Here is a 14,216-nt window from a genome sequence, read left to right as displayed (position 1 = left end):
ATACAACCGTTATTGATACCTCTCTCCTCCAACGGCTAGTTGCTCCGTTTCTTTTCTTTTTTTTTTTCTTTTTTTGTTTTTTCTTTTTTTTTTTGCAGTAGGCCATATCCTTCGTTTTCTCGCTCTCTTTTGGGTTTTCCTTGTAGCAGCACAATCATTCTCCTTTGGATTGGCAAAAGAATCCGAAGGAGTAGACCTCAGAACCAACCAACCTCATTATACCCATAACCCACTGATTTTCTTTTTACCCAGAAAAAGAAAAGAAAAAAAAAGGAAAATTGCCCAATTTCAGAAATTCCCATTTGCTTCTCATCTCTGATCGGAATAAAAAAAATATGGGTGAATTGGTGGTTGAAGTCTGTGCGTCCCCAACTGCGGTTGATGCTGGTTCGGCACCATCGTCAACATCAATTTCTGCACCACCACCTCCTCCGCCGCCACCAACCCAACATCGAAGACCCAGAGTCAGAGAGGTCAGCTCCAGATTCATGTCTCCGCTGATCTCTTCTTCTTCTTCTTCTTCTGATCTTCCCCATCTCTTGCCTTCCAAATCCCCAATTCCCAAACAACACCACACTGTCTCAGTTCAATCCCCAAATCTTTTGGAAAATCAATCCAGGCAGCAGCAGCGTTCCACTTCCTTGCAAAGGCGACGAAGACAGCTCGACATGGAAAACTTACCCTCCTCCGACGAGAACAGTAGGCCTTCCGGCACCGACCACCCTCCTCTTCCGATTCAGTCCTCGGAAACCCCTTTTCACTTGGAGCAGATCCAGTCCACCCTCACCCTTAGGAAACAGCGTTCTGCTAAGCTTTTGAAAGAGAATGGAGTTGGAAGACAACAAACCCACCAGCAGAATTCATTGAAAACAACCTGCCCGGGAAGAGGAGGTGCTAACAATTTCGCAACGCCTTCAAGGCCCGACACACCCATGGTTACTGCTAGTATGGATAGGACAACGATGACGTCTTCGTCGTCGAGATTCAGGCTGATGCAGCAGCGTACTTCTACCAACATGACGAACTCAGCGGCTGCTAAGCTCTTGCAGTCGAGCGTCACGTCGTTGCCTTCTCAACCGACCACCAGCAACCATCCCACTTCTTCCACTACCCAAGATGATGGACCCCAGGAGAACCAGGTATCTGATCTAGTAGGCTGCACTTCTCGGTCCCTCTCGGATTTTCGAACTTCTTCCATGCCTGAGGCAAATATGGTGATTGTCGTTCCCAGTAGATATCGGTCTGACAAAACTCTCAATAGAGCTGGTGGTAATGGTAATGCCACTTGCTCTCGTTCTCTGAATTTGCCGTCTTCGTCGCCATCGAGTTCCGATACCTCGCCGTTTCAATCAATAGACGGAAGTGAAAAATTGACATCTGCTGTCATGAAGCAACAAGCAAACTCTGCCAAGATGGGGGGTATATGTCTGCCTCCAGTCCCTCCATGTGCAGGTGCGAAGATGGGGACAGATACAAGGAAGGCTAAGAAAGTTTCTAGCCATCAGGAAGATGTGCATTCCTTGAGATTGTTTCACAACCGCTATATACAATGGAGATATGCTAATGCCAGAGCACAGGTTTCAATGCAAGCTCAGCAGAGAGAAACAGAGGTCAGTAACTGTCCCGCTTTGTTCTTTTTGTTTATTTCCACCAAATTATACTTTCGGCATTACGAAGTATTTTCTGTATCTAAATTTATTATTTTACTGGAAAATGTGATGTTCAAAGTATGATGGGGTGTAGGATAAGCTAAACGAATACTCTATACTGTTGTAATTATGAAAGTTATTACTTTATTCCAAACAGAAGGGCGAAAAGAGATCGAGCTTGATTATGTGTTGAACTGGTTAATTTTATTAAAAATATGGGTTAAATAGCATCATTTGTAGTCTTGTCATTCCGAATTCTCATACTCATCCTTATGAGCGCTTTGCTTAAACTTTATGAGGCTTAGATTATGGTAAAGAAAATGCACACTCAAAATGTGTCAGAGAACTTCGTAGAAATTCCCTCTTCCTTGTTGAGAAACTTTTGATTGAAGGAATGTGTTTTCTTTTGTTCATTAATTTACTCTTGAATCTTAATAAAATCAAATTGATTTCTGTTTTCTCCTTTTACCTTGTAGAAAAAACTTTGTTCTCTTGGGGTAAAGATATCAGAGCTATATGATTCTGTGGTAAGGAAACGGATAGAACTTGGGATTTTGCAAAGAACAAAGACTCTATCAGCCATTCTTGAGGCTCAAGTAAGGCTTCCAGCTGTTGATGATTGCTTTTTTATGCTTTGGAATTGGTGACTTTTTATAGTATGTTATCTTCTTTAGGCGTCATTAACAATTTCAATTATGCATAACCTATACTTTCATGTAAGTGCAAGTCATTGACCATATGGTATTTAAATGGTGTCTCACTCCTATGACTAAAACGCTAACACTTGTCCTTCCATCTGCTTTACAAAACATCTTTAGTTGTGTTTGAACTCGAATATCATTGTGGACATTGTTACAGATTCCATACTTGGACAAGTGGTCTGCTTTTGAAGGGGATTATTCAATCTCTCTGGCTGAAACAGTTCAAGCTTTGTCTAATGCCTCTCTTCAAATTCCAATCAGCGGGAATGTTAAGGTTTGTTTTTGTTTGTTACCCAATTAATTTACGGTTCTCAAATGACAATTTACGCTATGTGATAACACTAACCATGGTATACATATTTGTAGGTTGATATAAAAGAGGTAGAGGAGGCACTGAACTCAGCAGCAAAGGTGATGGAGATGATAGTTGGCCATGTTCAACACTACATACCCAAGGTACATTTTTCCTTGCCATCATCAACTAGTATTCTCTCTCTCACTTATTGTGGGTTTGCAAAATTATTAGAGCCCGTTTAAGAATGATTCCATAGGAATCACTTCTTCTCCTCTAGGACGTTATTTCCAAAACAAAATTACTGAAAAGCACTTTAATATATATATATATATATATATATTTTTGCCAAAACAGTATAGGAAGCGTTTTTATTTTATCATTTTAAAAGTGATTTTAGGCGTTTCAAAATCATTTCTAGAAGGACGTTTAACGCAAATGATGATGCTTTTGTTACATGCAATTTCACCAAAAATATGTTCTCACCATATTGGGTTTTTGGCTATTTTCCACTTCCAGACATCTGTTTGTCTTTTGGGCTTTGAATGATAATGAAGTTGTTATCAAATACAGGGTGAAGAAATGGAAAACTTAATTACAGAAGTAGCAAGAATAGTAGGTGGAGAAAAGGCCTTTATCGAAGAATGTGGAGATCTTTTAGCTAAAACATATACATCCCAGGTTTGTCTCCCTATAATTATGTAAGTTTTTAGGCTGTGATCACTTTTTTACAATAGATTTTTTAAACTAATTTTAAGATTCGTTCTCTTTCAGGTTGAAGAGTGCAGCTTAAGGGGTCACTTAATCCAATTACATTGTAGACGTAGCAACGAATAATTTACCATCACAATTTCATATGGAGTGTACATACGCAGATTCAAAAAGTAAACGTTGTCTTTCACAACCTTTTTTTTTTTTTTTTTTTTTTTTTTTTTTTTTTGAAATTTTTTTTCTACTTTGTTGATTGGGAAGAAGAGAAGGGGGGTGGGGAATAATAGTTGATGGCCATTCAATTATTATATTTTCTTTTTTCCACTTCTCGTTAGGCAATTAATATCCTTTTTTGTCCTCTTGTTAATATCGGTTTTAATTTTTTTTTTTTTGGTTATTGACTGTTAATTACTCTGTTTGGTTCCCTCATCAACTATTAAATTCTTAATTTCATCAAGTTCTCAATATCCCTATCCAAAATAAGTAAATAAATAAATAAAATTTCAATATCTTATGCTTATGAATGAGTTTCAAAAAATTATTTCACCCAAAAAAAATCCCCAAAATTAGTTTTTTTAACAAAAAAATAAACATTTTTTTTATTAGCATTTTAAACAAATAGCAGCGTTTAATAATAACCTTTTTATTAAAAAAAAAAATCTAATACATGCAAATAAAATATATAATAGCCTCAAAATTAAAAATGATTGATATGGTGCACGTGGCGCGCGCATATTGGGCGGAAAAAATTTTAAATGCTATTTTTCTCCCTTTAAGAACCCACATGAATGGATCCCATTAATATAATAGAGGGTGGAGGATTACAAATTTGAGAGGCACTAAATTTTTTTTCATATTGGGTGCTATAAAAATTTGTTGATGTAAAAATCAACATTAAGAATAATTATGCAATTTTTTTTTTTTTTTTTTTTTTTTTTTTTTTTTTTTACAATTGAAGGACAAAACAACATTAAAAATTTGTAAAATAGGAAGAAGGTTTCTGGGATTCCGGCCAAAGAGGAAGATTCTTCGATGCTTAAGTTTGAAGAGGCTATTAAATTTTCCATGGAGAACATAATAAGAGAAATGCTAGTTGTATTGCTGAGAAAAATCTCTATGCAACTTTATAATTTTTAAATTTCAATTAATATTCTTATTGAATATTTTTCATTTTTGATAAATTTTATCAAAATCTCTCTCTATTTCCGGTTTTTTTTTTTTTTTTTTTTTTTTTTTTTTAATGCTTCATTGTCAGAATTTTAACAAATAGCATTGTGGGCAAGCCATCTAGCTCTAAGCTAATGACAATTCTCTTTGCCCTCCCTCCACCTTGGCTCTCTCTCCCTCTCTCTTCTCACCGATCTCGCGCTGTTTTTCCTGTTGTAAGCCCCTAGATTAGGATTATCTTTATCACTTTGTTCCTCATCTTATATGTCTCTGGTCTTCCGTCTAGGTTTTAATTTTTATTTTATTTTTTTGCAGCACTGCAATCTCTCTCTTGCATTCCTCTTGATTCCACGGCTCACAGCTTACAGGAAGCAACTTCGGTCTCTGTTTGATTTTTTTTTTCTTTAATTTTTTATTTTATATTTCTTATGCACATAGGGAAATAAGTGATGAATTTATGCTAAGTGGAATATGTTCGATTTTGATTTGTGAATTGTGACTTGTGAAACTTGATATATGGTATGTGATCTGTGAAACCTGATTGAAAATTGAGCCGAATTCAATTAGTTGAGTTATATAATCAGCTAAAAATCAAGTTCATCTCTAAGTTGTTTAAATTCGGCTAACATAATAGTCAAGGCAATAATAGTTGGTGATTTAGTGACGACGGTGTTCTTGTGGCATCACCAAGATAGCAACTAGTTTGAAATGATTAGAAACATGAAGACAAAAAATAAAATTTAACTTTAGATACTAAAAACTAAAAAAAAAAAAAAAAAAAAAAATACATTATAGATATTTTAAATATTTATGAAACTCTGTAAAGTTGTTTTTGCATTGCAAAATAAATGATTTTAAAAATATACACGTACAATATTATTGTATATTGTGTAGCGAATTGATGGCTTTATATCTTTGAGATTTATAATTAGAATTTTAGCAATAAAAAATAAATAAATAAAAATATATTATTTTAAAAAAGAAAATATTTTAATTAGAGTAATCTAAATAGATTGAATTATAGATCCCTGATTGCTTTAGGCACTTTAAATCTATATATCAACACAATTAATCCTTAACACTTCCTAAATCTATTTGTGTAGGTAGGTTTTATCACTTTTTAAGTATATGTATAAAAAACCCATCTTTCTTCATCATTTCAAAGTCCCCCCAAAAAAGTCGAGTCTCTTCGTTTTGGAGAGTTTTTTTTCTCATGCCTTCTGCATGAGGTTTTTGTCTTCTTGGTTTTCCATAGAAGGTTTTTTTGTATTACTTTTAACTATGGATGAGGTTACAAATATGTTTCATCACCATTTAAAATTGACATTGGAGGAAAGGGATGCTTTAGATATTCTACCGAGTGATCGACAGGAAGGGAATGAGATTCTACCATTTTGTCTCTTAGTACAAGTATATACCAAATCACACTACAAATAAGTGGGCATTTATGGATATGATGCAGACTCTATGGGGAAATTCATGTGCTATTTTGTTTCGTGAGTTAATTGATAACACTTTTCTTTGTCGTTTCTCCTCCTTTAATGAGAAGCAACGGGTTCTGAATGGGGCTCCCTGGCACTTTGAAAGATATTTGGTGCTTCTCGAAGAAATTTCTGGGGCTGTTCTACCACGAAATGTAGTGATTTGTCATGCTGTTTTTTGGATACAATTGCATAACGTTCCTTTGCTGTGTATGACAAAAACAGTTGGCATGGCAATTGGGTCCCAGTTGGGGGATTTGTTATCAGTTGATTCGGATGAGGAAGGCCACTGTTGGGGAAAATATATGAGAGTTCGGGTTCGGGTTAACATTGACATTCAAAAACCCCTACGAAGGGGAATGTTAATACGTTTTGACGGGGCTGACAGTTTCTGGGTAGAATTTCAATATGAACGACTCCTTGAATTTTGTTTTACATGTGGTATGCTTGGACATTCACAAAAAGATTGCGCCTCTGGAGTGGCAGGCAAGGCAAACCAATATGGGGCTTGGCTGCGAGCATCTACACATCAGATTAATTCAAAACTAGTTGCACGACATCAAACAAAAGGAGTTTCTCGTGGTGGTTTTGAAGTGAAGGAAAATCAAAGCCGAAAGGCTATGTCTTCTCCTACAAGATCTTCATCAATGAATAGTGAGCGGCTAGCTCTGATCTCGGCGGCAGACAATTCTATGTCAAAAGTTGGCCTTCAGACGACTGCAAAAATGGTTACGGCTTCTAGTGAACAGTTAGAGTCGGATGAGCAGTTGCAAGCGGACAAGGAGGCTAGTGCAGTTACGATCCCACATGAGAATAAATTTATTGCTAATCAAGAATACGTGAGTTTAATGGATGAGGATGCTTTAGACCCACTGGACCATGATGGCCTAACTATGGCTAAGACTGGCTAGAACTTTGTCTACATACTCAAATACTAATGTCATGTTACAGAACACACTTCTGAGTGATAAAAAACAGGCTGGTGGTATTTCTTCACATTCAAATCATTATGCCCATAAGCGGTCTCGTATCCCAAAACTAAAAACTTCCAATGTTAGTAAAAAAGATCAAATACTCAACTGACTCTCATAAAGATGATGTTACTTCAATTGTGGTGGGGCAGGTTTAGCCGCACCACGAGCCATGAAAATATTAATTTGGAATGTCTGGGGTATCGGGAACCCTCGGACATTCAGAGCATTTGTTAAAATGCTAAAGTCTAAGAATCTCGACATTGTCTTTTTAATGGAGACGAGATTACTATGTAGACAGTTGGAACGCTTACGTTTGAAAGTGAATATAGGAGGTTGTTTTGGTGTTGATCGTGTTGGTTTAGGAGGTGGGCTAGTTTTGTTATGGAAATCTTCGGTTGCAGTTCAGATTCAATCTTACTCAGTGGGTCATATTGATTCTGTAGTTACTCTTCTAAATTCTGTAGTTACTCTTCTAACTAAAGGATAATTTCGACTAACAGATTTCTACAGTAACCCGGATGTCAGTCAACGATGCTTCTCTTGGTGTTTGCTATGATGCCTAAGTGCTCTCTCTGATCTAGCTTGGTTTGTTGTTGGGGATTTTAATGAAATTATGAGGCCTTCAGATAAAGTAGCTGGTACATCTCGTTCGGTTTCGCAAATGGATAACTTTCGTCAAATCATTGATAACTGTCATCTGCGACCTATCTCTTTTTTAGGTTACAAATATACTTGGACTAATGGTCGAGTGTGGGGGATGCTAATGTTAAAGAGGTTTTGGATCATTGTTTTGCTAATTATGGGGCACGTTGCTTCTTCGTTTCTTCTAGAGTTCAACATTTACCAAACTCTTTGTCTGATCATCTTGCTATTTTATTGGGGTTGGATGGCTTTATGGAGCAGCAAACTAGGTTTGATCGAAGGTTCCATTTTGAAGCAGTTTGGGTGGAGGAAGATGAGTGTCACCAAATAGTGGAAAGTGTTTGGAATTCTAGTCGGCTAGGGAATGTGGATATATCCTTGTTGCGGTCACTTTTGGAGAAGTGTGTAGGTAAGTTGTGTGTTTGGAATAAATACTCTTTCAAGTTTATCACGGCTAAATTGGAGGAATGTTATAAACGTCTACCCGAGCTGCACTTTTGTCCTTCGACCGATGCAAATATTAAGGAGCTTCATGGGATTGAACGTCAGATTAATTTGTTGTTAGAGAAAGAAGAAGTTAAGTGGAAACAACAATCACGCATCTCTTGACTGCGTGAAGGGGATAGAAACACATGTTATTTTCACAATTATGTCAATGCTAGAAGGGAACATAATTATATTGGTGGCATCTCCGACTCTGCTGGAACTTGGGTGAACAATCCATTTGCTATTTCCAGCAGCTTTTTACTTCTTTTGGGTCTCTTGTGGCACCGAAGGTTCTTTTTGAAATACAAGGTCATGTAACAAAATCCATGAATTCCTTCTTATGCTGTCCTTTTACAGCTAATGGGATCACTGATAGTTTACGCCAAATGCACCATTCGAAAGCCCTTGGTTTTGATGGTATGCCTGCACTATTTTTTCAAAAATATTGGTCTATGGTGGGTCCATTCATAATAGATACGTGTTTGGATGTTTTAAATAACTCTGGGGATATTATTACTATCAATCATACCCCCATTTCGCTGGTTCTGAAGGTTAAAACTCCATTTGTGCCGACTGACTTTCGGCCTATCAGTTTGTGTACAATTGTCTATAAATTAATTTCAAAGACAATTGTTAACAGGATGAAAGGCATTCTACCTTTGATTATTTCGGAAGAGCAAAGTGCCTTTGTGCCGGGATGACAAATTACCGATAACATCATGGTTACTTTCGTAACAATGCATATAATTTCCAAAAGGAATGCAGGATCGGATGGTTTGATGGCTACAAAGTTGGATATGTGTAAAGCATATGATCGAATAGAATGGAGTTTCTTACGTAGGATAATGCTGGAAATGGGTTTTCCTGTTCAATGGGTTGATCTTGTGATGCGATGTGTAACTTCGGTGTCCTATTTTGTGCTTTTAAATGGTAAAGAGTATGGCTCAATCTTACCAACACGTGGTCTTCGACAAGGGGATCCCTTGTCTCCTTATCTATTCTTACTATGCTCTGAGGGTCTTTCAAGTCTTCTTAAACATGCAAATATGGTTGGACATATTCGTGGTATCCAAGTTGCTCCTACAAGTCCTGTTTTGAAGCATATGTGTTTTGCAGATGATACTATTCTATTTACAAAAGCTAATGTCAAGACCCATCCAAAATCCCTCGCCGGAACCCTAGACAAGTCCTGGTCTCAGAAAAACACCACCGAATCTCCCAACAGAAAATCCGACAGTATCTCTCCTAAGGGAAGGACTTACCATAATTTCCCTGCACTGCAAATACACTTTAATATATACTATCTTATTTCTCCCAGCTTACTACAATTTACTTCCACAAGTTTGAAGAACTTCAAATAAATGATAGGGAACCAGTGCAGAATTAAATAAATAAACGTCCAAATAGTATACAGAGCGTTATCCACTACAATTGAATATGAAATTTAATACAATATAAAATAAAAAGAAATAATACAAGATAGAAATGAAAGGAAAAGCCTTTTGGTCTTCGACAACGAACCAAGACAATGAGCTCGCCCCTGGACGATCAACGTCGACTAACCTAGGCCTAAGGAAACAGAATTTAAAAATATGAGATGGTAATAATCTCAGTGAGTAACCCAATCTACTATACACTAACAATAATAATAAAATGGTAAATAACTTAGTTAATTGATTAATAAGAAATAAGTAAATAAATAATAGGCAGTTAAAAATAATATTTTCTCTCAAAACCCTCATAATTCACTCAGTTGAAAAAGTTCCATTTTTAAAAAATTTTCGAAAAACCCAACATTTTATACTCCAAAGATCCATAAAATATTTAATTAATAATTTGTAAATAAAAGACAATAAATTAATAATCTAAAAATCTTAGTGAGAAATAATTATAAAAATAAGACTAATGATAAATATTAAATTGGAAATAAAGTATTGTAAACAATTAATACAAAAACACAATAAAATTTACATTAACAAAAAAGATCCAAGAAATATTTAAATAAATAAAATAAAACCAAATAATTAATAATAGAACTCAATTTAAAATGCCAAAACAATTTAATTTATAAAATACTATTAAAAAATATTTTAATTTAAATAAAATTCTAAAATATTGTATGATTAAAATCACATCGTGAAAACCATTTGATACACCCACTATATACCAATGGCGCCAGCAGTACCCAGCGTCCCAAGCACCGCCAGACAGGAGGTTAAAGAGAGAAACCGGCATACAATCGCGTGGCGTTCCACCACACCGCTGCAAACAGGCGTCCCGGCAATGAAGGAGCGGCCTACCTTCATCTGATGGCAACCACAGGACAACCCCATAATGACCTGTGCGCTATTCACACCCACCTACGCACTCACCACATCTACCTACACGCTAATCATATCCATGTATAAAGAACACCAGTACGTGTATGGTGCATCTAAAAATCATAAAATCAATATATTTATTTTCAAATCTCAAAATCTCATAAATACTACCGGGTTTATTCCATCCAATTAAACCTATAAATTTTTCACAATTCTTTTATAAATTATCGTCATAATAAAGTCCATCAATTTTAAATCCATCAACTCTCAATTCCATCAATTTAAATATACAAATTTTCCAATGGCATAAATATTTTGAACATAATAATTTAAATCAATATTTCTTTCTCAAATCTTCAAAAAAACCAATTTGAATCAAATATGTCATTTAAACATCATAAAATTCACAACAATCAAAATTCTCATAAATAAATTCCACAATAAATCAAAATATAAATACATTTTTATAAAACAAAATTAAATTCAACAATTCAAATTCACAACTTCTTTAAAATTGAATTTCATAAAAATAAAATTTTCATAATTAGTCAAAATCAAATTATGCTTTAATACACATATACATTTCAATTATTTAAATTGTGCAATCAAAATTCCAAATATAATTTTGCTAAATAATTAACACATGAAATATCACATTTTCAAATAATCAATTATCACAAAATACATATAATTAAACATCTAAAATTAAGTTTAAAGGTGGGTCACTCACCTCGAGCATGCAATCCAACCAAGATTCTCCATAGGATCAATTCTACGACTCACACATGCTCCTAGAATAATAATATTACACAGGGTCATATAAATTAATATTTTATTCGAATAAATAATATCCGATACCCGAGGGAGCTAACACAAACGGTATCCAAAATTTGCAAATAAGGTATCAACGGAAAGCTAAGGGGACGAGGAATATGTTATCAATCTCCGTTGGACTCAACTCGACTAGAGGTGGCCGGAAAGTGGATGGAAGCTTTCAACCGAAACTTCAACTTGTCGTATCTCCCAAACGGCAAAGAATTGAGCTGAATGGACTTCAAAATCAAGTGCAGGAGGTCAAAAATAGGGGGAATAGGGTATGAAATCAGGCTGGGTTGGCTGGAAAACAATGAAATCACCGGAAAAACAAAATGGGCCGCCGCCAGCTTCATCCGTTGATCTGGGCGTGTCGCCGGTCAACCAACCACCAAACTTGGTAGCTGAGCTCACCGATGACTGTGCTTCACCGATGGCTGGCGCGTGTGGCCGTTCGATGGCCGAAAAAGATGCAGTAAGGAGAGAGAGAGAGATTGATGGGAAGGAGAAATGAAAAGAGAAGGAGAAGAAGGAAGAAGAAGAAGAAACGAGGAGGGGCCTGTGGTGTTTTCCCACGTGGGGGAAAAGGAAAAAAAGAAAAAGAAAAAGAAAATAAAAATAAATATATATATATAATAATATTAAAATAATACAATATAAAAAAAAAACTTTATAGATCCATAACTTGTAAACCACATATCCGTTTCGGGTGTGCTGCTAGTCTATGAACTCGTATCAACAAATACTTCACAACCGTGCATGAGTCAAAGCTCAACTTTGCATGAATAAAAAGTCAACTCGACACTCCTTGGACAGTTGAACCTCAACTTGTTTTGCCTATAACTTTCAAACCGTAGCTCTGTTTTCAACATGCTACTAGTCTATGGACTCGAATTGATGCATACTTTGCAATGATATCCCAGTCAAAGAGAAATTCCATCCGGATCAAAAAGTCAAATTTGGACCCTTCTCGGTTAATGGCAGTCAAACTGGATCAACCTCGGTCAACGTGAAAAAAATTCTGATGTTGTTCAGGATGGGATGTTACAGCTAATCAGCAGGAGTGTCAAGTGATCTTACATTTATTGGAAAAATATGAAGTTGCCTCTGGTCAGAAGATCAATATGTTAAAGACAGTGATTACTTTTAGTCCAAACACAACTCCATATGTACGTGAAGAGGTATCTCACCTTTTCCATATTCATCGTCAGGATGGGCATGTCAAATACTTGGGCTTACCTACTTTTATTGGAAGAAATAAAATGTCTCTGTTTTAGGTAGTAAAGGATAGAATCTGGAAAAAGTTGGAGGGATGGAAAGAGCGGTTGTTATCATGGGCAGGGAAGGAGATTTTAATTAAAGCAGTGGCTCAATCAATTCCTACTTAGTCTATGAGTTGCTTTCAATTGCCAAAGTGTTTTTTGCGAAATATAACTGGACTTCTTTGACGTTTTTGGTCGGGAAATTTAGGAGGCAAACAGCGCATTGCTTGGATTAGTTGGCGTAAGTTATGTGAACCTAAGGCAATGGGTGGTCTGGGTTTTCGATCGTTGGAGGAGTTTAATTGGGAATGTTAGCAAATCAATGTTGGAGGCTCATTCAAGATCCAGCATCTTTAGCAGGAAGAGCAATGAAGGTATCTTCCAGAAGGTTGTTTATGGATAGTAAAGTTGGGTAGAAATCCCTCTCATCTATGGAGAAGTCTGGTTTGGGGAAGAAGGGCTTTAGAATTGGGTGGTATCTGGCTTGTGGGTAATGGAGCCTCCATTCGGGTGTATAAAGATCCTTGGCTTCCAAGAAAGGGTTCTCTGCATGTTCTTTCTGCACGAATTCTACCTGAAGACACCACGGTAGATACGTTGCTTACAGTAAGTGGTGATTGGAATATCCCGTTAATACGTTCAGTTTTTGATTCAGATGAAGCTTTGATTATTGAACACTTACCTATTGGTGGTTTAGCATGTCCAGATCATTTGGCGTGGTTTTCTCATTCCAGGGGCATATATTCGGTAAGATCGGGTTATTGGGTGGCCAAAAAATTAGGGGATGGTGGACTTGTAGGAAGTTCTAGTAATTCTATTTCACAGAACTGGTGGCCGAAATTATGGTGTTTGTCTCTCCCAAACAAGATCAAATTGTTTCTTTGGCGTGCTGGTAATGAAGCTTTACCATGTATGTACAATCTCTCTAAGAGACTCTTGAATGTTTCTTCTGTGTGTCCCATCTGTGCATTTGTTGATGGAACGGTTATTCATTCTTTGTGGGGTTGTTATGCTGCTAAAAAAGTATGGAAAAAGATTGAATTCTATGGCTTTTTGAAGAATCATCCTCATGATTCTTTTGCATCTCTCTGTTGTTCTGCTTTTTTCTATTTCTTTTCAGCAGGAACAATTTGCTTGGATTGTTTGCAGTTTGTGGACTAGACGAAACAACTATGTACACGGTAATATGGTTAAAAGTGATAAATGTATTCTAGATGGAGTGGTTACATTGCAGAAGGAATATAAGGAGGCTAATAGCTTATTATTACCGCATCCTGTGCAGGCTAGCAAAATTTCATGGTCTCCACCAATTGGTAATCGTTTGAAGATAAATGTGGATGCAGCAACCAAGGGTAATTCAGGTTATATGGGTGTTGGAGTGGTAGTTTGTAACTGTAGAGGTGAGTTATTGGGAGCCTTAGCGATGCCACTCACAAATTGTTGGAGTGCTCTATCTGCAGAACTACTGGCCATACGTCACGCAATTTGTTTTTGCCTTGCAGCTGGATTCTTTCAGGGGGATATCATCAACCAGTCTACTGAAGGTTTAGATGAAAATTGTTTTTTAATGGATGATATAAGATCTTTGTTTGTTCAGTATTCTAGTTTTACTTGTAATTTTGGTGGTCGAGATGCTAATATGGTGGCACATACCTTAGCAAAACATGTTGTGCATCTTGGTTAGAAGTTAGTAGGGGTGGGCAAAAACCCGGTCAAA

At 36.3% G+C, this 14,216-nt stretch overlaps 1 protein-coding gene across 2 annotated transcripts; it reads left to right on the top strand.

The window, feature by feature from the left end:
- Window positions 1-95: 95 nt before the first annotated feature.
- Window positions 96-5,241, top strand: LOC107434232 (protein ENDOSPERM DEFECTIVE 1). Of its 2 annotated transcripts, XM_048469338.2 has the most exons (7): window positions 96-1,610; window positions 2,126-2,245; window positions 2,508-2,624; window positions 2,717-2,806; window positions 3,216-3,323; window positions 3,417-3,526; window positions 4,836-5,241. In XM_048469338.2, the coding sequence occupies exons 1-6, from the start codon at window positions 336-338 to the stop codon at window positions 3,477-3,479; spliced, it is 1,773 nt and encodes a 590-aa protein (XP_048325295.1). In that variant the 5' UTR covers window positions 96-335; the 3' UTR covers window positions 3,480-3,526; window positions 4,836-5,241. The 2 variants fall into 2 exon arrangements, with proteins under 2 accessions (XP_048325295.1, XP_015901167.2); XM_016045681.4 differs by lacking the exon at window positions 4,836-5,241 and having other exon boundaries at window positions 3,417-3,720.
- The last annotated feature ends 8,975 nt before the right edge of the window (window positions 5,242-14,216 follow it).

The sequence above is a fragment of the Ziziphus jujuba genome, chromosome 1, assembly GCF_031755915.1.
Source record: "Ziziphus jujuba cultivar Dongzao chromosome 1, ASM3175591v1".
Taxonomy (NCBI): domain Eukaryota; kingdom Viridiplantae; phylum Streptophyta; class Magnoliopsida; order Rosales; family Rhamnaceae; genus Ziziphus; species Ziziphus jujuba.
The sequence above is the reverse complement of the archived record's forward strand: the minus strand, read 5'-3'. Positions and strand labels throughout refer to the sequence as shown.